We start from the raw sequence: 24,961 nt of genomic DNA on the forward strand, positions 1-24,961 counted from the left end.
CAGGCTACCGATCGCAATTATAATGGTATAATGCATCTCTCATACCGGATTGTCTCCAAATAAATCGCCTTTAGAGAGCAGCTTACATTCTTCACATCTTTTGCAATGCATCCGCAGGCTCGTGGGAGACAACCGCTTTATCACATTATTGCACATTCAATGCATCTGTGGCAGACAAAAACATCCATGTTGTCCTGTGCATGTAAAGTTTTGATTGTAAATTCAAAGAGATGAATACTTTAATAACACTTGTCTTCTTGAGTTGTTACCTAGCTACAGTGGTAAACAGCCACGGCTTGAACTCACGCTGATGACGCAATCGGACTGTGGTTCGGACCCAAATTATATGATGTGGACAGAGACCAGCGGGGGCAGGGGGAAGGGGGAGGAAATTAACTTGGGTTGGGTCCAAGCAATTGAACCAAGTGTGAAAGCACCCTAACACTGCAGAAATCTAACCAAGAACATGACATCCGTGAGCAATAGTGGCTAACCTTTGTCTCAAAACTTGTAAACTGCAAGAGTGCTGCCAGCTGTTGAAAACAATAAGGATGTATTCAAATTGGATGAGAAGAATGTAATACTACAACATGACAGAGGGTACACCTGTCAAATGCATTACACAGTGTTGTATGCTAATGTATGACTCCATGAGACTGAGGGGCAGGAGTGACAGGGAACCAGAGGAGCATGTGTGTGTAGCTGGGGGTGAGGATAGAGGTCATGGATGGGTTAGAACCTGCTGGATTAAGGGCATATGAGGACATTTATGAGGACTGGTAAATGTGGGTCATGAGTTCATCTCCAGTTACTGCCCTCAATATGTCACTCACTCACAAACATGGAGGAAACCAAATGCATATGTCATAAGCACCCTGACTAATGTGCAGATTAATATCAGGAACATAGTCGATTTAGAGCTCTATTTATAAGTCTTGCATAAAGTGTTTACCAATAAATAACTTGCATTCATTAAGAGCTACTGTATAAAGCTCTCATCAACATCAAAGCACTGTAATTTAACAAATGTTATGAACATCAAACTACATGCATGTTTGAATAATGAGGACTTTATCTGTGTTGACACAAGTAGCAGACAGAAGATACATTTTGTTTACTGTGATGACCTAAAGTGTTGGTGAACATGTGTTTTGTGCCAAAGACTGGTCGTGTTTGTTCTCTCTCCCAAACAGCACCATTTACCTTTGTCTTTTGAGATTATAATTTATTTATTTATTTTTTTGTCATTATACAGGTGCATCTCAATAAATTAGAATGTCGTGGAAAAGTTCATTTATTTCAGTAATTCAACTCAAATTGTGAAACTCGTGTATTAAATAAATTCAATGCACACAGACTGAAGTAGTTTAAGTCTTTGGTTCTTTTAATTGTGATGATTTTGGCTCACATTTAACAAAAACCCACCAAATCACTATCTCAAAAAATTAGAATATTTTGACATGCCAATCAGCTAATCAACTCAAAACACCTGCAAAGGTTTCCTGAGCCTTCAAAATGGTCTCTCAGTTTGGTTCACTAGGCTACACAATCATGGGGAAGACTGCTGATCTGACAGTTGTCCAGAAGACAATCATTGACACCCTTCACAAGGAGGGTAAGCCACAAGCATTCATTGCCAAAGAAGCTGGCTGTTCACAGAGTGCTGTATCCAAGCATGTTAACAGAAAGTTGAGTGGAAGGAAAAAGTGTGGAAGAAAAAGATGCACAACCAACCGAGAGAACCGCAGCCTTATGAGGACTGTCAGGCAAAATCGATTCAAGAATTTGGGTGAACTTCACAAGGAATGGACTGAGGCTGGGGTCAAGGCATCAAGAGCCATCACACACAGAAGTGTCAAGGAATTTGGCTACAGTTGTCGTATTCCTCTTGTTAAGCCACTCCTGAACCAGAGACAATGTCAGAGGCATCTTACCTGGGCTAAGAAGAAGAAGAACTGGACTGTTGCCCAGTGGTCCAAAGTCCTCTTTTCAGATGAGAGCAAGTTTTGTATTTCATTTGGAAACCAAGGTCCTAGAGTCTGGAGGAAGGGTGGAGAAGCTCATAGCCCAAGTTGCTTGAAGTCCAGTGTTAAGTTTCCACAGTCTGTGATGATTTGGGGTGCAATGTCATCTGCTGGTGTTGGTCCATTGTGTTTTTGGAAAACCAAAGTCACTGCACCCGTTTACCAAGAAATTTTGGAGCACTTCATGCTTCCTTCTGTTGACCAGCTTTTTAAAGATGCTGATTTCATTTTCCAGCAGGATGTGGCACCTGCCCACACTGCCAAAAGCACCAAAAGTTGGTTAAATGACCATGGTGTTGGTGTGCTTGACTGGCCAGCAAACTCACCAGACCTGAACCCCATAGAGAATCTATGGGGTATTGTCAAGAGGAAAATGAGAAACAAGAGACCAAAAAATGCAGATGAGCTGAAGGCCACTGTCAAAGAAACCTGGGCTTCCATACCACCTCAGCAGTGCCACAAACTGATCACCTCCATGCCACGCCGAATTGAGGCAGTAATTAAAGCAAAAGGAGCCCCTACCAAGTATTGAGTACATATACAGTAAATGAACATACTTTCCAGAAGGCCAACAATTCACTAAAAATGTTTTTTTTTTTATTGGTGATGTATTCTAATTTGTTGAGATAGTGAATTGGTGGGTTTTTGTTAAATGTGAGCCAAAATCATCACAATTAAAAGAACCAAAGACTTAAACTACTTCAGTCTGTGTGCATTGAATTTATTTAATACACGAGTTTCACAATTTGAGTTGAATTACTGAAATAAATGAACTTTTTCACGACATTCTAATTTATTGAGATGCACCTGTAAGTGTTTACAACATAATATTAGAAGGGTGGGAAATTAACACCCATGACCAGCCAAATGTGGGTGTTTTTTCACAGTGGAGGGTAATTTTGGCTACTAGCTACTGTGGCAGGTGACCGGTCTTGGATTTGGCTTTGACAAAAACGCTGTTGTTTAGAAACAACAACGTACTCTTGGATTGGACACACTGGATTACATTTTGAGGAACAGATGAAACAAAAGGTTGGAAATCACGTGTTGTGAAGATCGTGGCTATTCTCCAGATCTTCAGTGCTGCTCTGTCGCTCTCGTGCAGTGCGAGCACTCTTCACAAGCACATACACATATTGTATATTCAATATGTTTCTTGATCTTTATTACCGATGCTCTGATGTATTGGCCAATCATCTGCACTGCCGAACATCAGTCCACTGTTTAAAAACAGCCGATGATGAGGGTCGATTATTTCCTGGCAATTAAAATGCATCTGACAATTAGCTTACAACTTGTGCTGTGTGAGGAAGAAAATTACTCTTGTGTGGAATTTGAATTGGGTGACAATGTCAGCAGAGTTGCAATTTGTAAGCTTTGCACTGCTAGAATTCCATGGGGTGAAACTACCATTAAAAACAAATTTGATTACCTACCATAAACTTTGATATAGCAAGGAACATAAGTTTATTAAAGCTAAAGCAGAGGCTAATTCAGCTAATAGGGATGAGTCTCATTCAGAATTCAGTTAATGTGAGTTAAAGGTGCTATATGTAAGATTGACAACAAGCATTTGAAATGGGTACTGCAGTCCAAATTCAAATTATTGGAGAGTTGTCTGCCCTGCCCCAGACTCAAAGATCATGCAGGTTGCCAGGAATGTTGACATACAAATTATCCAACTCAGCATCCATTTTAAAGGATTTCTGGGCTTTAAGCTGTCTCCATCTTCCAAAGGCACCTCCAATATTTATCCTTATTTTACTATGCCTCTGGTCATGGTGGTTTTTAGATGGATGGCGAGGCTTTTTAGGTCGGGTGGAATCTGTTATCTCTGATCCAGTTCGTTTGCTGGCTTCCATGGCTGCAGCACGCAGTGTGGTTTACCTGCAAACTTGTTCAGATCTAGCAACCCGGCAGTGTCTAAATACTATTGGTGAGTGGGCAGTTGGCGGGATCACACAGGCCAAAACATAAACAGAAATTCCGGCCCAGAATGGAAACTTCAAAGTAGTATATACTGGCTGTAGCACTGTTATCGGAGAAGCCTAATTCTCTAATGACATATTGTGGTCATTTTATGATTTCGTACAGTAAAAATAAAGTTATTGTGAGCCTGACAAGAGGCTATTCTGAATTCAGTTAATAGGAGTTAAGAATGTTAACATGAGTTAATAGTTTTTTTTCTCCCACACTTAAAAAAAATAGTAATAATAATAATTGTGTTAAAAATAAAAATATATTTTCCACTGTTTTTCACTAAATGAACATTTAATATAAATTTTTTCATATGTACCAAAATATGAAAAAAAAAAAACAACAACAACAAAAAAAACTTGCGGGGACTTCCATGAACATTTGAGTGATGATGCAAACAAATTGTTCATTAAAATGGACAGTATGAATTGACTCACAGAAATCAGGAATCATGAAAGGGATGTTTCCAGTATTTTCTAAAAGTAGTAGGACAGGAAAACTAGTACAAAAAAAAAAAACAAAACAAAAAAAAAAACTTCAGAGGTAGCTTAAACTGGGCTCCAAATAACAAAACGGTCAATGTAAAGTGGACAGTGACCTACAATCAAATAGAAATCCACTTATGCAAATACAAATAGAACTGGGTTCTTTTTCACTCAGTTGACTTTTTGATCTGAGATAAGTTCACATATAGCTAATTATTTTATATATTTGAATGAAAATAAATCAATAAAAATGGCTGATTAAAAAAAAAAAGAAAAAAAAAGAAGAAAAAAGAGTGGCTGGTACAATTTTGCATTCACCCAAAAATTTCATTTCCTACCCTAAATACTGAATATGCAATATAAGTTACACATTCACAACAGTGGTGTAGTGGGGGCTGAAGAGTATGGGCATACTGTAAATTTATTTATTTATTTATTTTTCATATAGAAAAAAAGGAAAACACATGCTTCCATTGAAGTCAGGGTCTGTTAAACCATGGTATGGAACATACAGTACAATAAAGTAATACTAAAGTGTTGAATCAAATATCCATTTATATTGACATGTTTGCTTATTTGTTCTTTTGGTTGCTAGTAATATGTTAAGCATTGTGTAAGATAATTAAGTAGCCTAATACTTTATCTTAGTTGTAACTATACATATTATTACTATACATAATTATACACAAACAAAAAATGTGTTCCAAAATGTGCTCTGTACTCTGTGTTTTCCTACTTAGAACAATACATTGAAATTATCAGATATGCTGTATCACAAGAGAAAAAGCACCATTTTCAAAAATGACATTTGATATAACTCAGTTAACTTGGCCAACACGGGTGCAGTCCAAATTTTCACAGTTTAACAGCATAAGTCGTGTTTAAATGCATAAATATTTTAAGTATGTAAAGCTGTTTGAAAGCCAAGTATATTTACAGTGCATTTTAATTATGACCCAGCATTTCACTGTAAACGCTAGAAATGTCCTGCCCCCTGTCCTGAAATGGACAATAGGACTGGTTGGAAAATATTCAATCCCGGCTGAAACAAATTTTCTGATTGGTTGTTTAGCTGAATCTTTTCCGTGCCCCGCCACTCCATACGCTTAAAAATAATCTCTTTACACTTAAAAAATAAATAAATAAAAATACAGTTCACTCAAAGGTGCTGCGACATCACCTCTGTAGTTTGAAAATGTATGGGTCAAAAGCCAGCTTGTTTTTCTGGTGGCCTTTGATACGTATCATTACTCATTTTAGGTGAAAAAAACAAAAATAGGTGGGCATATGGTGTTTGCGCTAGACCACACTACTGATTTACAACATATTTACAGTTTACATATGTTTGATTTATATGCACTGAGACTTGTCTAATGTGATTTGCTTGGACTTTTTTTATAGTGCTTTTTTAAGAGTATATATATTGTGCATAGATTACTGTATGTTTTTGGTTTTGTGTGATTTCTCTTTATTAATTCTCATAAAATCAACCAGTGACAGAGGATAAACAAAATTACCAATTTTGGCTAAATCTGGCACATTTACATACACCGATCAGCCACAACATTAAAACCACCTGCCTAATATTGTGTAGGTCCCCCTCGTGCCACCAAAACAGCACCAACCCGCATCTCAGAATAGCATTCTGAAATTACATTCTTCTCACCACAATTGTACAGAGCGGTTATCTGAGTTACCGTAGACTTTGTCAGTTCTAACCAGTCTGGCCATTCTCTGTTGACCTCTCTCATCAACAGGCATTTCCTTCTGCAGAGCTGCCCCTCACTGGATGTTTTTTGTTTTTGGCACCATTCTGAGCAGGGGCAGACCGGGAAGAGAAATCGGCCCGGGATTTTACATAGAAACTGGCCCAAAAGTTGTTGGGGGGTGGGGGGGGGGTGTTGGAGTCTGGCCCAAAAGTTGTTTGGGGGCCGGCCAGCAAAAACGGGGCTGTCGCTGTCCTCTTCGGCATATCGCGGGGCCATTTTGTGGCCCGTTCTGCATAACGTGGCGGCCCATTTCAGCTCATCGCTGCCCATTCAGCCCAGTTTTGCGGCCGGCCCATCGGGAAAAGTGCCGGTTCTCCTGATGGCCAGTCCGCACCTGATTCTGAGTAAATTCTAGAGACTGTTATGTGTGAAAATCCCAGGAGATCAGCAGTTACAGAAATACTCAAACCAGCCCGTCTGGCACAACAATCATCCATGCGATTATCTAATCAGCCAATTGTGTGGCAGCAGTGCAGTGCATAAAATCATGCAGATATGGGTCAGGAGCTTCAGTTAATGTTCACATCAACCATCAAAATGGGGAAAAAATTTGATCTCAGTGATTTGGAGCGTGGCATGATTGTTGGTGCCAGATGGGCCAGTTTGAGTATTTCTGTAACTGCTGATCTCCTGGGATTTTCACGCACAACAGTCTCTAGAATTTACACTGAATGGTGCCAAAAACAAAAAACATCCAGTGAGTGGCAGTTCTGCAAATGGAAATGCCTTGTTGATGAGAGAGGTCAACGGAGAATGGCCAGACAATTTCGAACTGACAACGTCTACGGTAACTCAGAAAACCGCTCTGTACAATTCTGGTGAGAAGAATAGCATCTCAGAATGCTATTCTGAGATGCGGGTTGGCTCTATTTTGGTGGCACAAGGGGGACCTACACAATATTAGGCAGGTGGTTTTAATGTTGTGGCTGTTTGGTGTAACATGATGTTAATTAATGTGTATGGTCCCTCAAAAAGAAATACATATGACACAAATAATTGTCTTACCTTATCTCCTTGAGGACAATATCCTCGGACAAAGTCTTTGCACACAGCAGCTTTCCGAGAAACATAGACATGGCTGTAGGGACAGCTACTGTTATTACAGATCCCCTTTAGGAAGTACGAGCACACAGGCATCTATGAAGAAAGAAACAGTGATTTAGAGCTTGAAAGTTACCTCAGGGATCAATGCAAACAATTTAAAAGAAGTCAAACAAATACACTTTGTTAAAACTACAAATAACCCCAAATATGAAGCCAATTTCCAGCACTAAAACAAAAGACACTGCTATGTCGCTTGAGTAATAGGGAATACAGTTGGAGACACCAAAAAACTCATGAGCATAGAGACCAGTATCAATTCAGATGTGCCTTTAAATGTGGGTGGATATAGTGGTGGGGAACATGAGTTGGACACATATGACTTCATAGATACACTGCATATGAAGTCCCTGTCAAAACATGCATTTATCACACATTGTCTAATCAGTAATTATGTGCATGTGTCAATGACACAAATTTGCACATAGTCTTCACTGACTTCTCTTGAATATGATCTGCATGTATGAATAATCTGAACGTGACTGAGCACTCTCCTCCCTTAAAATAGAAGATGAAGTTTGCGGGGAGGGGAAACCACTGTCCTGTTAAGTGGAATCTCATTTCCATGGGGGTCATATCACTTCTGCTTAATTAACTGCAACAGAAATACTGACCCAAGCGGGGCATTGTACCACCTGTATGATGTGTTTATGTGCAGAGGAGGGGAAAAGACGCTAACCACAAGTGGGGTAAATGGGTTTGGTCTTGTTTCTCAGTTATTTGGAGGGAAGGGGTTGGGGGCATGGATCGTTTTCAACTGCAGGCATGAACTTAAGACTTGCTTCATGAGTTATTGGGTACACAGGGTGTGGGGTTAAATTGAGCCCCAAGGCTATGAGAAAGGAGTAGGAGGGGGTTTAGGGGGGTGGGGGTTGGGACTAGCAGGTGGGCCTGCACTGCAAGTAGGTGGCTCTGCTCCTTTAAGACAGATGGACAGCTGGCCTCTCGTGCATTGGAGATGTGAAGGTTGATGACTGTCACAGGTGCAGTGAATTGGCTTGTTTGTATGTTTGTTGGTGGGGGTTCAGTAGGTCACTGGACAGAAAACAAGCAAAAGTCTAAACAAGTGTTAGAATATGAGAGGAAGGGAGGGCGTGGAGAAGAGAGAGTGTACCTGTATGTGTGTGTTTTACAGAAAGTGAACACTCTCACAGTAGAAAAGTTTTTCTACAGCAAATAAACAAAACAGACAAGTGTTAATGGTCAGTGCAAGAAGGAAATGTGTGGAGAAAGTTACAGTGTCCTACTGAATCAGAAACAGTATGACTACTCTTGTCATTTAAAGAGGTCATGACATTCCTTTTTTATTATTTTAAAATGTTCTTTGAGGTTCACTTATATTATTAGTAAAGTTTTTTTTTTTTTCCTCACAAAAACAGTCATATATTTGTAAAATATGATCATTTTTCACCCACATTCTGACCCTCTGTCAGAAATGCTCGGTTTTGGTGCTGCTTCACCTTTAAAACTTGACAGTAAATGCCCACTGTAATGGTTTACTATGCTTAATGTGCATTCTTGCCTTACTGTGGCGGTAACAAACCTCAGTACTCAAGTGGTGATAGAGTTACCTTAAAAAAAAAAACTGTGTTAATAAACTGGATGTGTTATTATTCAGGTAACGTTGCAAAAAAAAAAAAAAAAAAAAAAAAAGAAAATACTGACTTTAAGTGACTTGCTCAGCATTCAAACTGTTGCTCCGCCGTGACATTAGATGGCTTGAACGAGAAAACTCACCGGAGAAACAGACAGTTCAAACTAAGGAAAGCAACATCGCACAAAATTTAGCTTGCGTAGCAAGACACACCAGTGTTCAGGAAGTTGTGTAGAGTAAGTTTCGGTATGTACGGTCTCTTTGCAAAAATTGCTTGTTTCTAATGCTGGGATCCAGATATGCAGAGCAGCAGGTGCTACACAGAAACAGAACTCAAAACTTTTGTTTTTGTATGACACTGTATACACACCAATTGGCGTCTGTAAAGTACAAGACCACTGTCGTATAGCCCAGCAAAACTTACTCTTACAATACTCTTAATCTTTAAAACACCCTATATATATGTCATTGATCAACTCAAGCAAATAAATGCAATGGTTTTCCACCATACAAATAATTAGTCTTGGGAAAAAAAAGGACTGATAAGGCAATCCACACCAAGTTTATTCTATAGAACATTAAAACAACAGACAATGGCCGAATTAAATTAACATTCAAGCATAGCATACATTCAATGACAATGATTAACACCAATGATACATGGCAATGAAAGACATGACTAGTATATGATCACATTTTGGCTTAATACTGATCCTGTCTCCACCTGTCTCCATGACGGCAATGGTTTCCCAAGCCTGGGCAAAGACTTCAAAGTATGTAACTTTGGAATCTACAGGCACTGCCACACAGATATTGAGACTGTGGCACACCATATAATAATCTGAGAGAGGAACCTGCCATGCCATCTTTTATTAACACGCCACAAGCCAGCAAGCACTGACAGTAACCTAATACCACCACATACAACCAATCATGACCTATGCTGTAATTCTTATGCCTTTGATAATAAATCTAAATGTCAATGTTCAGTCAAGTTCAATTAGCATCAGAATGTAAGAAAGAAAGAAAGATACAAAAATATCTTTAATTTTGATTGTTAGGGGTGGGCGATATGACCAAAATCTTCCAAAATATATATCACGATGTAGTTAAATAAAAAACAAAAACAATAAAAATTGCTTTATATATAAAATAACCATAATGCAATGCCTATTAATTTTTTTTTTTGAAAATTTCATGTGAATAGCCTCATTAAAAATATATTTACAGAAAAAAATGTTGAAGCGTTCAATACTTATTTCCCCCACTGTGTATATTTGGAACATGAAGAAATCCAAACATTAAAGTCCATAAATGAAGTTATGTGTAATAAAGAGGAATGACACAGGAAAAAAAGTACTGAACATGCTAACTGGAATTTATTTAATACTTAGTGGAGAAGCCCTTGTTTGTAATGACAGCTTCAAGATGCTTCCTGTATGAAGAAATTAATCGGCCTCAATATTCAGGTGTGATTTTGGCCCATTCTTCTAAACATATTGTCTTTAAATCTTGAAGATTCCGGGGGGCCCTCTTGTGAACCTTGATCTTTAGCTCTTTCCACAAATGTTCAATTGGAATTAAATCAGGTGATTAACTGGGCCATTCTAACACCTTGATTTTTTTTCTCTGAAACCAATTGAGAGTTTCCTTTGCTGTATGCTTTGGATTGTTGTCCTGCTGGAAGGTCCACCCACATCTCATCTTCATCATCCTGGTGGATGGCAGCAGATTCTTCTCAAGAATCTCCCGATAAAGGGCTCCATTCATCGTTCCTTCAATTATATGAAGTCTGCCAATACCATGTGATGAAAAACAGCCCCACACCATGATGCTTCCACCTCCAAACTTCACTGTTGGTATAGTGTTTTTAGCGTGATGTGCAGTACCATTTCTTCTCCAAACATGGTGTGTAGTATGACAGCCAAAAAGTTCAATTTTGCTCTCATCTGACCAGACTACATGAGCTTCGACATGCCTTTTCTTTAGTAATGGAGTCTTGCAGGGTTAGCGTGCACAGAGGCCATGGCGGTGGAGTGCATTGCCTATTGTTTTCTCTGTGACGATGGTACCTGCTGCCTCCAAGTGTTTCTGGAGCTCTTTCCGAGTGGTCCTTGGCTCTTGGGCTACTCTTCTGACTCCCTGGTCAGAAATCTTGCGAGGAGTTCCTGTGCGTGGCCGGTTGATGACAGAGTGATGTTTCTTCCACTTGCGGATAATGGCCCCAATGGTGCTTACTGGAAGATTCAGAAGTTTTGAAATACATCTGTATCCGATTCCATCAATATGTTTTGCAACAATAAGGTTGCGAAGGTCTTGGGAGAGCTCTTTGCCTTTACCCATCATGAGATGTTTCTTGTGTGACACCTTGGTAATGAAAAGCCTTTTTATAGACCATCAATTTACTAACCCAGCTGATATTAATTTGCACAGATAGGAGGTATAATTACTTTCTAACTACTTACGGATTTCAGCTGGTTCCTTCCCATACCTTGCCTTGGAGAACTGCTTTTTCTTAGCATCTTCAATACTTTTTTCCTGTGTCAATCAACCTTACCACAATGTAAAACTTCACATTTCAGTCTGATTTTGCTGACTATACTGTTAATATAAAACACTTCATTAGGCTCATAATGGTTTAAGTCATCTCTGCAGACAATATTTGAATATCTGAAAGCAAAGCCGGTTTGTTTTATAATATCTAACATCACTTGAACTGAATTTTATTAAGGGTGATGAGGTGTAGTTTAAAAAATCTTCATGACAGATGACACATAATTGTTGGCGCATGATGACACATTGTTTTCATTGTCAGTGTTGGTTAGAATGTCAGGCTCTCTCGCTGATTAAGATATCTGACTTCTTCCATAGCGGTTTAAGGTAAAAAAAAAAACCCTCAAAACTCAGTAGAATTCAAATGGGTCATGCAAGTTTTGAAGTTTGTTCCACAATAGAGAGAAACCAGATTGAGTCTGTGGAGCCCAGTCTGGAATCCTGCTGGACTTGCGTGCACTTTCATGCTTCAGAGATAGCACGCACGAAAATCAAGTTAAACACAGCTGCGTGTGTCAAATGAGAAGCATATTCAAACGTGAGATTAGTGTAATTGAAATTGCTCCAGCGGCCCCGAAATTTAGCTTGGGTGGCCACCGAAAAATGGTCAGTACCTGAAAAATTCTTTCTTCAATTCTCTCAGTCTCATATAAAGCAGACCTGTCTTCCTCCTCCATTTCTCTGACAGAATGTGTACCACATACGTTACATGAATAGAATGAGGTGCACATTTCTTGCCACGTGTTGGTAGTTTTGCGTAACCATGATACAGACGATAATCCAAAATGTATACCGGCTGCCGAATTTCTACCGGTTTATCATGTCTACCAGTATATCACCCACCCCTAGTGATTTTGAAGCCTTAGATCAGTGAATCCCAACCAGCGGTAAGCTTACTCTAGGGCAGTGGTTCTCAACCCTGTTCCTGGAGCCCCCCCAACACTACACATTTTATATATCTCCCTAATCAAACACACCTGATTCAACTCATCAGCTAGTTAGTGAAGACTCGAAGACCTGAATTGGGTGTGTCAGAAAAGGGAGATATACAAAATGTGTGGGGGGGCTCCAGGAACAGGGTTGAGAACCACTACTCTAGGGGGTACTTGGAGAGATTTTTATTTTGCTTCAAACTTTAATGATTAAAATAATTAATCATATTTTTTTCTTGTGGTGAATGCACATTCAGTTCAAGGAACACATTTCAGTTTTGGTGTCGATGAAGAGGTACTTACAGATTGGGCTGTGGTGGGTAAATAAGACAAAAACTGTTGGTAAACACTGCCTTGGATCAAACAGAATGGCTGACTTACCTTCTCTTTAGCTACTTTATGAGAGAAAGGGCAGGTTCCATCTGTCTGTTTACATGTGCCTCGGAGAAACCTGCCAACCAATTAACAGTTCAATGTTGGATACAACCAGTCAAGGTTATCTCTATGACAAAGACCACCCTGGGAAATGCTGATCTCTGCATTTAACTTTCAAACACCAAATAAAAATTTAATTTGAACTCATCTTATAGATTTGTACACATTTTTTTATATTGGATAATTTGAGTTTGCACAGATAAGCCATACCTGGTGCAGACGGCCACCTTGTCAGGGTCATGGATGTAAGGGCAGGTGTCCCCATGGTTACACTTGCCGAACCGGTTATAGTACATGCAGTACTGCTTGGCCTTTTGTTTCTTTTGCCGGGCCTGTCGGATTATAGCTAAACTCCTCTGCACAGCACGACTGAAAAAAAAAAAACATATATATATATATATATATATATATATATATATATATATATATATATATATATATATATATATATAAAAAAAAAAAAAAAAGAATAAACATTCATTCTGTGAAATGTTTACATCGCACAATAATAGAAACCAAGTGACTGACAAAATCCAGTGTGCTTGTCCCTTGCCAGTGCTGGATAGGACAGAAACTCGTATTAACATGGAAGAGATTTTTCAAGCATTTACTGCTCGAGTCATGCCAGGTAAGGACATGAGTGGTAATGCTTCGGCATTACCATTGAATTTCATAACACTAACCTGGCAACGTAACGTGAAGCGGATGTTTTTCCCAGACTACTAGTAGAGGAAACATCCGGACCATACCATTCTTCTGTAGTATGGAGAAAGACAAAAATTGGCAGGGAAAGTCACATTACACATCATTATAAGGAAACATTAAACTTCAACTTTACACAATATAAAGAGCTACAAAATTTTTAACAAAATCATAGTTTGAAGTTTAAAGTGTAAAGTACCACATTTATGTCTTTGTGAATCTTTGCTTTAACTGTGATGCAGGCAGATGCTTATTTTTAATTGCTTCATCTCAACTTGTGTACAAGCATATTTAATTATAACAAGCTAGCCAATATCCATGTACAGTAATTTCAGGTCATCACATTCAGCAGTAGTGTCGCAGGCCAGTAAGAAGAACTATGACAAGATACCATGCTATTTATTTATATGTCAAGGTCCGTCACTCACGGCCAAATGGGAGAAAAGCCACAAGTAGGTATAAACACTGTGTTCTCTATGTAGCACTTAGTGATACAGCGATGAAGGCACAGATGGGGAGGAATGTAAGATCTGGCTGGCTGGATATGTGGGATGTTTTTGTGACGTTTACAAGAACAAATGAGTGAGAAATTGACTATGTGTGTGTTAGCTGTACCAGACCTCTGTGTGATGAAACTACCGTTTGCTGGGGAGATCATAAATAGACAGTATGTGTGCTTGTGTGGAACTCTCGTAACAGGGCAGGAGCTGATCTTTAATTCCAGTTCTGACTGGGACTTTAGACTTTAATCTAGGGCATTCACCATCTCTCTCTTTTTGTGTGTGTCTCTCTCTCAACCTGTGGCCAGTGACAGATGACAGCTTTATTATTTCAGAAAGCGACCCATAGCCCCCTCCCCACTCTTGCTGGATAGGTTGATAATCTGTACTGTGTACTCAGAGACAACCAATATATACAGTACTAACCCTTAAAAATCCACAAAACAACACCTGCAAAACTTTGAATATAGAGGCACATATTCATGTAAAAATATAAAATACATTAACATAAGGATGGAGCATGTGTGTGAATAAAGGAAGCCATCAGACACATTTATGTAATTTATCTCTGAACAGGTAATGATCTCTGTGAGTCAGTTACCTGGTCTAATGTAAGGTGTGCAGGTGCTATGAGTCCGAGAGAGCTTATTTGCTGAGACTCTGTATAGTGCTCCGCCTATCCACCTCATGCTCCGCCCTCTCCACTGCCTTTCTGAGGTCGTCCTTAAGCGATTCAGCAGGAGGATTCTGAATAAAAAAAAAAATAAAAAAAAGTCCAATGATAAAAAGGATTATAACACTTAAACAACAAATTTGAAATTAATTCAATCAATCAGACGTATTTTGTTCTAGAAAATTAAAGGGGTCATGACATGCCTTTTTTCTTATTTTAATGTGCTCCATGAAGCTAACTTATAAGTTTTTTTTTTTTTTTTTGCACAAACAAATCAGTCATATATTTGTAAAACATGATCATTTTCCACCCTCATTTTGACCCTCAGTTTTGGTGCTGCTTCCCCTTAAAAACTTGACAGTAAATGCCAACTGTAATGATTGGCTCTCTGCTCTTGACTGACCTGCTCTCTCATTCCCATTTCACTGCTCACCACTACTGGGCAGGGCTACAGAAGTAATAAGGTAAAGTTGTTGTTGTGTTGCTGAGGAGGTGGTCAGATGCAAATATTTACCACAGTGTGACATCAGAATGTGGAGGAAGTAGAGAACAAGTTGTTTTGGCAGCTTGGTTTCAACAAATGCTCTTTTTGCAGTGAGGGGGAAGATTTTATTTCTGAAACTTTCAGTATGTTTTTATAGTACAATGACCTCTTACATGTCAAAAGCCCAAGGAAATGTTATTCCTCATGCCATGACCCCTTTAACGGGATTAAACATACTATCTTTTAATAGATTTTCTTCTGCGGAAAACGTATAATGCAAGTCAAGTTGTTTTGTGCCAGAACGGTCATAACTTAGTTTAGTATGACCAGTTTTAATCCTTCTCTGACCCTTTTTTAAACAAGTAGTTTGTGGACTTCTATATCCACTTTTTTCCTGACTTCTCCATGGGAGGCGCCATTGCAGTGAGAGACTTCCTCTCTGATGCTCCACACTTCCGCTTAGTTGTTGTTATCAGCTAGACTGTTACTGGTGATGGTGAGCAGCTAAGGGTCTGGATAATTATGCACTGTAATAGGGTGTTATAACAACTACAGGTGGCTTAAACTACTGGAAAATGAATGTCACAATGATAAGCCACCCAAAAGCTGCCAATGCTGAAACATTCATAGTCAAACCAGATGTTGCAAATCAGAGGTTGCATTAAACTAATTCTCTGTCACTGGAATTACATTGACAGATAATTCCAAATATTGTCTGTCATTTTGGAAGATAACAAAGAGGAAAAACATTTAAACCAAGCCTTTGTTTTATTAATCATCTTTAAAAGGTTAATATCTCCTGTCGCGCTATGAGTGCATGTGAATGAGGGAGAGATCAAGCTGTTCTCGGCAGAGTGCGTGAGAAGGCAGCACTTATTAATGCAGAAATAATGCAAAAGTACGTGCCTCAAATCTGAAGATTTTTAAATGGAACCTATTATAACCATAAGTCCTCTTTCACGGATGTTTCCTCTTTTTTCGAACCTTTTCGACCAGTCAGGATTTCTAGATTCTGTGAATGTCCTTGATTTGTCTGTTTTCATATTGAACTGCTCAACAAAAAACGTAATTAAATCTATCGCATCATATTCGTGAGTTCTTGCTCTCTGCGTGCTGTATGTCTCTCTCTCTCTCTTTCACACACACACACACACACACACACACACACACACACACACACACACATACAGCGTGCAGAGAGTGCTAGAGCCCAGTAACTTTACCATATAAATTTGTGTGATTGTGTACTTATCTATTCAGGGATTGCCGTCAAAACCGAATGCCCAAACGCGGCCTTTAGTGAGAAAGGGATTTACGTTAAGTAAACACAGACTGTTCACTTGTTTTTGACAGTTGTTAGTGATATTTCAGTGCTTAGTAATGGGAATAAGCTGTGAAGCGGAAGTCTGTAGCATCCACATTGGAAGAATACACTAAGCATAATGGTAATTTCGCTGCCTGTGAAAAAGGTGGATAAATGCATGTGAAAATAAATACGCTTTGCGCTTATACATAGCTGCAGATTTGCTCTTGGGTTTCATATAGTTTCAGATAGTTTGTGCTGCCCCATTCTTCAAATAAGGCCAGCAACATACTTTACGCAAGTCAGTGTATGCAAATGTAAGTGCTTGGCCAACATGCGCAATAGTTTACTATGCTTAACGTACGTTCTTGCCTTACTGTGGCGGTAACAAACCTCAGTACTCAAGTGGTGATAGAGTTACCTTAAAAAAAAACTGTGTTAATAAACTAGATAAGTTATTATGCAGGTAAGTTGCAAAAAAAATAAATAAACAACTTTAGCTTACTTGCTCAACAATTTTTACTTCAAACCGTTGCTCCGCTGTGACATAGATGGCTTGAAAGAGAAAACTCACCGGAGAAACAGACAGTTCACACTAATGTCCTCCAAGTTCAAACTAAGGAATGCAACAACGCACAAAATTTAGCTTGCATAGCTAGAAGCACCAGCGTTTAGGTAGTTGTGTAGAGTATGTTTTGGTATTTACGGTCACTTTGCAAAGCCTGCGTTACATTGTGACATGTTTACAAAACAATGCATGCTGAAATGTGTCGTGTAAACTGTTAAGTTCGGTCTGAAATTATCAGAGATCTTGGCCAAAAAAACAAACAAAAAAAAAACTGCTTGTTTCTAATGCTGGGATCCAGATATGCAGAGCAGCAGATGCTACACAGCCAGGAACAGGACAAGGTTTGACAAACTTACCCACATTTTTCTATTATAACATTAGCTCTTTTGGTGTTCAGAATATTAGTATAAATCCTACATCCTCATAACTACCTCAGTCTGACTGCACAAAGTTTCTGATCACCCAATATAGGGCTTTTCACACTTGAAATTTTTAACTCCGGGTTATTCTAATCCTGGGTAAACAGAATCTGGGTTATCCTGTTTCATGTTTCACACTGTTCATACTTTACCCTGGATTCATAATTAATCCTGGGTATTCATGTTCCTATGTTTCATACTGTACATTTGTATACCCCAGGTTAACATTCTTATTTGCGGTGTCGATAACACTGATTGGACGAATGCAGCTAGCAACAAACATGCAACCTGTCAATAGAGCTCCTTTGCTCTTCTGTGAAATGTTGCCAAGCAAATCAGTTCTGCTTGTCTTCTGAAATATGCCACGAAAACACAGAATACTGTCTCTTCATCATGGCAGTTATCACGTTTGCCAACACTGTTCGACACTTTACCGGATTCCCTCAGATGGAGAACGTAAACAGCGCGTGAAAGTTTCAGCGACGGTACAAAGGGCATGAATATTTAATGAGGTAAGCACTGAGGCTTTATTTGATTGGTTGTCTGTTGCTAAACAACTTTCTGTAACATTCAAACACCACATCATTTCACACTGTATACCTTTGGCACCACAATGCGGGTCTAACCCCCTTTCAAAATTACAAGTGTGAAACGTTGCTTTACCCGGGGTTAAAAGCGGGGTTTAGAATGAAGATAACCCGGGGTTAAGCACAGTGTGAAAAGCCCTTATGTGTCAATGACATGTAAATGTGGGCGGCTATTTGTAAATGTTTATTTCTCATGATATAACTCCTTTAAAAATTCATTTGTGAATTTTCACACAATTCTGAATTACTATTTCTCTCCTTCAGCTTGCTCCATCTTTTACTGTCCCTCCTTCAACACTCTTTTCCAACCTCATCCTCACCCTCCCAAACACACCCCAACAATGATGCTCTCTCTTATCTCTCTCTCTTTCTCCTGGCTTCTGTGTCACAGCACTCTGGTAAATTGCTCCTCTAATGGAGGGGACGGCCGTGTGGAAATGGAGAGAATTGAAAAGAGGAGGAAATCATTGAGATAATTGCCAGGGCATGAGGCCAGAGCAGAGAGACTGCCCCCCAAACATACTCCTTGATGCTACCTCTCTCTCTTTCAAGTGTACACACACACACACACACACACACACACACACACACACACACACACACACACAAGGGGTTTCTTGCAACTTTTATACAAATCAATTAACATTGTGAATGTCACAAATTTTCTTAATTTGGACTTACAAATAGTGTAGAATCTTAAACATTACTTATGCAATTAACATCATGACATTTCTTTCATTTTAAATTTTCTTACAATTTTGCAGGTTAAAATAGAATTTTGAATCCCAGATTTTCAGTGTGGTTAATGTGGATTTTTGGAGCTCACTTTATATTTGAGACTGATTGTGGGAGAGGTTGTGTGTGAAGGAAAGTATGAGAGAGTTGGAGAGAGAGCAGCTACTCTGTATTAGAAGACATTAACTTTACTACAAAACGTTTCGAGAGCCCATCTAAAGCCCAACAGCAAATCACTTCCAACATCAATCTACACCCAATACAAAAGCTTCAACTACACAATATATTGCCTTGGCCAATATGTCCAACCCCACACATACAGCACAGCATCAACATTGAGCCAGAACACTCCTACACACACACACACACACAGAAAAGACCCCACAAACTGTACTGTATTATTACTAATATAATATTGTATTGTACATTTTTACAGATCGTTTTCTGAGCAGTTGTTAAGGCGTTGCTAGGTGGTTTCTAACTGGCCCACCCCAAGTCTCTGTGATATTCTGGTCCCTAGATATGACTCTGGTCCTTCCTTCAGTGCAAAGTTTTGGAATATTTTTCCACCCGTTTTATCATTCACCAGGCAAAAATTGTAATTGCTCAGAAAAGTAATAGCACACATCTCAATAAGCCACATGATTTAAGACATTCATTCATATCTGGGAAACAAATAATGTGGGACGACTGACACGCTGAAGTTTACTTCAAGGAAGTTATTATTATCATTATTTTTAATATTATAATGCTATTATTATTTAATTAAATAGTTTTTTTTTCTTACCAGATGACGCTGAATATGTACTGTGGAATATGTTTTTGACTGTGGCTTCTCCCTGTATTTCTGACATTAATAACTGTTGAAACAGAATTTGTCTCTATCTGCGCAAGTATAACAACGTTATTTTGGAGGCACGAGGTGTCAAGCAATTGTGAAATGTCAAGCACACATTCTGCAGTGAATATTAAATAAAAACATTAAAATAAATGTGAATAAATCAATATAGCCTACAAATAGGTGAAAGTCCTGTAAGTCCTGTAAGTTTTTAAGATGCACGAGGCTGATTTATGTGCAATTCATTATTTAGTTTAATTACACATGCAGAATTAGTGAAGTGCAGTAGAATAAATGGCAAGAGGGAGCTTCTCTAGCTTTTTAAGAAGAGAATAGTGGAAAATGTTTTTTATAATACACTTAATTTATATAGTGCCTTTCCAGAGCCCAAGCACACTTTCATTCTCAAATTTAATACAGTTTGTAGGGGGAGTCTTGACTCTCTTACAAACAATATCCGCTTTTCCACTATCCGGCTGAACAGTTCTCGTCGCAAGACCTTGCCATTCCATGCTGATCCGGGCCAGTTGGCACGGTTATAGTTTCTTTTTCCACTGTGGTGCTGTGAAATCAGGACAAATGTAAGTAACAGATCTGTCTGTTCACGACGGTGTGAGTGGTAAACATTTCAGTGAGTACACTATGGAGGATGTATTCCAGTTTTTAGGACTGTTTTTTTCCTTGGTTTTTGCTCTGCTAATACACAGGAAATACATGGCCCATGTCGCAAAAAGGAAAGCAAAGAGAAATAGGTGAGAGGTTTACCATCATATGCTGAGGGGTTGTGTCAGCCACCAGACATGAAAACACAGAAAGGTAAAAGTTCCCAGACTTGCTAAAAAAGATATTTATTGACAATATTATATAAGTATTATATGAAAATAGTATATGAGAATATATAGAAAAATATGGTCATACTTTTGAAATAGTCTGTATTTTAATGTTTATGAACTGGCCCCATTTACTCCCATTGTAAATGCCTTACTGTAACCACGTGGGACAATTTGTATTTATTTTTTTGGTGGCAATCAACATTATGCCACAAATTCTATCAATTGAGCTTAGCTTAATTTGAACCCAGAACATTCCCTAAAAGCAAGGGGTTTGTTCAAATCCCTAATCCCAAGAATGAGCAATAGTAATAGTGATGCTTTCCTTAGCAAGCATGACTAAATATTGAAAGATTAGGCACTGTTATTGGCCAAGACATGGAAGTACAATGAATTTAAATCTATTTTCTTTTAGCTGTAAGAGCATATGTCACACATACATCATAAACTCAGGCAGGTCCACATCGGTTCAGTGACTGCAGCCATGGGAGCCATAATGAGGCGTAATGGGAGAACAGTTGCTGCCTTCACTGGGGCTGAATCAGGGCACACATGAGCCATAATGGAGCCTAATGTAGCCATGACATGGAACATGCACGGCAGTTAACCCCAGTCATAGTGACTGTGTGAGCCTGTGTGACAAATGATGAAAATATATGAGGCCCAGACGTGAATGCAAATACATATTGTAGCATGCCAATTTTATTTTAGTGGGCTTTGCTTATGATGAATGCAATGTTAGACTGAAATGCTGAAAGCACATTATGCCTTGTGACCTCTTGGGCATCTCTTTTTTACACTGGAAAAGAGGTAAATAAAAGTTAAAAAAAGAAGGCGAGAGGAAAGCTCCATCATCTTTTGAGCTCCAAGACAGTTGTCCTTGACCCTCAAATGTTGATACCTTATCTTCAGCCAACCAGCACTCTCTAAATCTTAGAGCCACACAATGTAGGTATGAAACACCTTTAGTTACTGTTTCCTGATACTGCAGCAACTCAGGATATGTTCAAATCCTCTAAAAGTACCCTTCGAGGTAGACTTCACGGGGTATTTGTCCATCTTAAGTGATATTCCAAATCATAGGGAGCGATCACAGGGAACAGGAGAACATCAATATACATGACTTTACAAGATGTGGGGAGGGAAATTTTCCTGCTAGTCATTTCACACCACCAAAGTACAACATTAAGTTTGGCTGAAATAAATGCAATAAAAAGGAGGGTCCACTGTTTTATTTGTTTATTTTTTTCGTTTAATGCACCTCAGATGTGGTTTCTACAGAGTTGTGGGTATAAAGTGAAGCCACACTACTACGGTTTCATTTGAAACTGGGACAGCGTTTTCCTCCACCGGAAACAGAGCATTTCAAAACGCTCTCCATGACCGCATACTTTGGAAAACAAAGACATCAGGAAACTGAAAACTGAGTTTTCAAACGAAAACTAAACAAAAAAGACTCAAAGCCATGTAAGCTGATCTCATACCAGTAGAGGGAACCAGCCACACTGATACTCAGGGTCTGAAGTGACATATCATGTTGTCCCATGCATCACTTGAATGGCAGTGGAGAATTATTTTTATGGGACACACGATGGGTTGTAATTGCACTTTTGGAGTTGGACATGACTTAGCATTGGGGGACTCTGACCCTAAGGCTATGATATAAAAAAGGTCTTTGTGCTCTTTCCAAGGGTCTACTGGGGGAAATAAGAGAGAAGAGAACAGAAGAACTTAATAAAATCATTCGCACACTCATGAAACTTTGAAGACAGGTGCTACATTAAAGAGGCATGAAATGCAAAGATGACAATATGTAGAAATGCAGAATATGCTGATGATGACCTCAAGGGGCCATCCCTGTTTTTGTCCCTTTAATTCATTCTGTCAAAATAAACGCTTTTACAGCAAACATCTCGAAAGCATCATGATTTTTATCACTCCCACTAGACACAAATCTCTTTTTGCTTGTATGTGGCACATTTAGGGGGCACAGTAAGCAATGATCAGCAAGGATGAGCACGGAGGACTTACACCTGTGTCAAGACAAAAATACGTCAGTGCTGGTGTGTGTGATGCTCAGAGGAGGAATGCATATGCCTGCAAACATCAGCCAAAGTGTTGTCTCACTGAGAATGTGAATGTCAAAGAACTAAATTAAGTTAAACAAAATTTTAATTGAGAATGAAGTTTGCCTACTTCACTACTATCGCTCACGACATTAGCATTCTCTGGGCTAGACTGTGCTTTCACATGAGAGCATGTGTATGCATGTATGTGCGTGTTGTGTTTCGACCGTGGGGCGAGCACAGATGAAGGAGAGAGCGAATCAGCACATTGGCAGAGTGATTAACGATGTGACTTTTGTTTTGGTGATGGGGAGGAATTCACAGGCCGCACGGGCATTCACAATAATGCTAGTCTTGTCTATTTGGCTGCAGAGAAAGCATTAGTAAGCTCATCCTGAAGAATAGACAAAAAGAGTTACCCTTGAAATGAGCTAGCTGGTCTCACCTAACCAATTTTCAATGTGTAAATTAGTTTTTGATTCAAGCAAAGTAGATAATGGGGGAACTAAGTGTTTTTTTATTTTTATTTTCTCCCCCTTTTTGGAATGCTCAATTCCCAATGTGTTCTAAGTCCTCGTGGTGGCGTAGTGACTCGTCAACCCGTGCATCTTATCAGGTGGCTTGTTGAGTGCGTTACCGCGGAGACATAGTGCGTGTGGAAGCTTCACACCATCCACTGTGGCATCCACGCACAACTCACCACGTGCCCCACTGAGAGCGAACAACATTATAGCGACATGGGTTACCCTATGTGACTCTACTCTCTCTAGCAACTGGGCCAGTTTGGTTGTTTAGGAGACCTGGCTTGTGTCACTCAGCACGCCCTGGGATTCGAACTCACAAACTCCAGGGGTGGTAGTCAGCATCTTTACTCGCTGAGCTACCCAGGCCCCATGGGGGAAAATAAGTGTTAACCATACTGAAGTCTATTAGAGGTGGGGAAACATCTAAAATGTTTGTTTGAACAAAGCAACACCTCAAGGGCAGAAAGGTGGGCAGAGAGATGAAAAAGTGCTCGGAGATAGTAAGATAAATGAGAGAAAAAGGGAGGGCTGGGGGGCAGATGACAGTAGGTAAATTGAATTGTCTTCATCATCATTCCAGTTCTGTTGACAACATCAACTGTTTTTTTGTTGTTTTTTTTAGGCTCACATTATGCTTAATATCTCTTCAGTGTGTTGTGTTGTTCTTGGTGATTAACAGAAATGGCTGGCACAGTGTCACAATGCCAACATTGTACTAACAGTACAACTGTGGATGGTGTAATGCATGGGGCACATTTTCTGTATTCAAATATTTTTAATTCTGAGTAAATGGAGTAAAGTGTTAAAGTCTAATTCTAAAAAATAGAAATCTATCTCAGACAAATTGACGAGTTAAATGGATTCAATGGATGTATTCAATTAAGGGCAAAATGGATTGCTGTGGACTGTAGGCCAATAATCGGCTGATTTTCAATAATATGTAAATAAATAATATATTACCTTTTGAAGCCAATGTTTGTCTTATCAATGCTTTACTTGTCTGCTACAATAATGTAATGCATTTTATTTATATGAATGATTATATTTAATTATATTTAAATACAACTATTTATAGGGGCCTGTGTAGCTCAGCGAGTACTGACGCTGACTACAACCCCTGGAGTCGCGAGTTCAAATTCAGGGTGTGCTGAGTGACTCCAGCCAGGTCTCCTAAGCAACCAAATTGGCCCGGTTGCTAAGGAGGGTAGAGTCACATTGGGTAAACTTCTCGTGGTCGCGATTAGTGGTACTCGCTCTCAATGGGGAGTGTGGTAAGTTGTGTGTGGATCGCGGTGGGTAGCATGAGCCTCCACATGCTGTGAGTCTCCGCGGTGTCATGCACAGTGAGCCACGTGATAAGATGCGCAGATTGACGGTCTCAGAAGCTGAGGCAACTGAGACTTGTCCTCCGCCACACGGATTGAGGTGAGTAACTGCGCCACCACGAGGACCTACTAAGTAGTGGGAATTGGGCATTCCAAACTGGGGAGAAAAATGGGATAAAATTAAATAATAATAAAAAAAATACAACTATTTATAATTATGTAATAATTACTGATCATTTTGCATTGGTCTCTTAATTTTTTCCAGAGCTGTGTATATGTGTATATATATATATATATATATATATATATATATATATATATATATATATATATATATATATATACACACACACACACACACACACACACACAGTTGAAGTCAGAAGTTTACATACACATAGGTTGAAGTCATTAAAACTCATTTTTTTAACCACTCCACAGATTTCATATTAGCAAACTATAGTTTTGGCAAGTTTACAGACAGATTGTCTATATCACAATTCCAGTGGGTCAGAAGTTTACATTCAACTATGCCTT

At 39.1% G+C, this 24,961-nt stretch overlaps 1 protein-coding gene across 1 annotated transcript in view; it reads right to left on the reverse strand.

The window, feature by feature from the left end:
• zc3h3 (zinc finger CCCH-type containing 3) overlaps positions 1-24,961 on the reverse strand; it is a 106,480-nt gene that overhangs the window by 15,221 nt on the left and 66,298 nt on the right. Inside the window, exons 5-9 of the mRNA XM_051711767.1 lie at positions 14,674-14,819; positions 13,554-13,626; positions 13,081-13,239; positions 12,817-12,886; positions 7,261-7,392 (exon numbers count right to left, since the gene is read on the reverse strand). Coding sequence (XP_051567727.1) covers positions 7,261-7,392; positions 12,817-12,886; positions 13,081-13,239; positions 13,554-13,626; positions 14,674-14,819 — 580 coding nt within the window. The remainder of the gene's footprint in view (positions 1-7,260; positions 7,393-12,816; positions 12,887-13,080; positions 13,240-13,553; positions 13,627-14,673; positions 14,820-24,961) is intronic.

The sequence above is a fragment of the Myxocyprinus asiaticus genome, chromosome 12 (assembly GCF_019703515.2).
Source record: "Myxocyprinus asiaticus isolate MX2 ecotype Aquarium Trade chromosome 12, UBuf_Myxa_2, whole genome shotgun sequence".
NCBI classification, from domain to species: Eukaryota; Metazoa; Chordata; class Actinopteri; order Cypriniformes; family Catostomidae; genus Myxocyprinus; species Myxocyprinus asiaticus.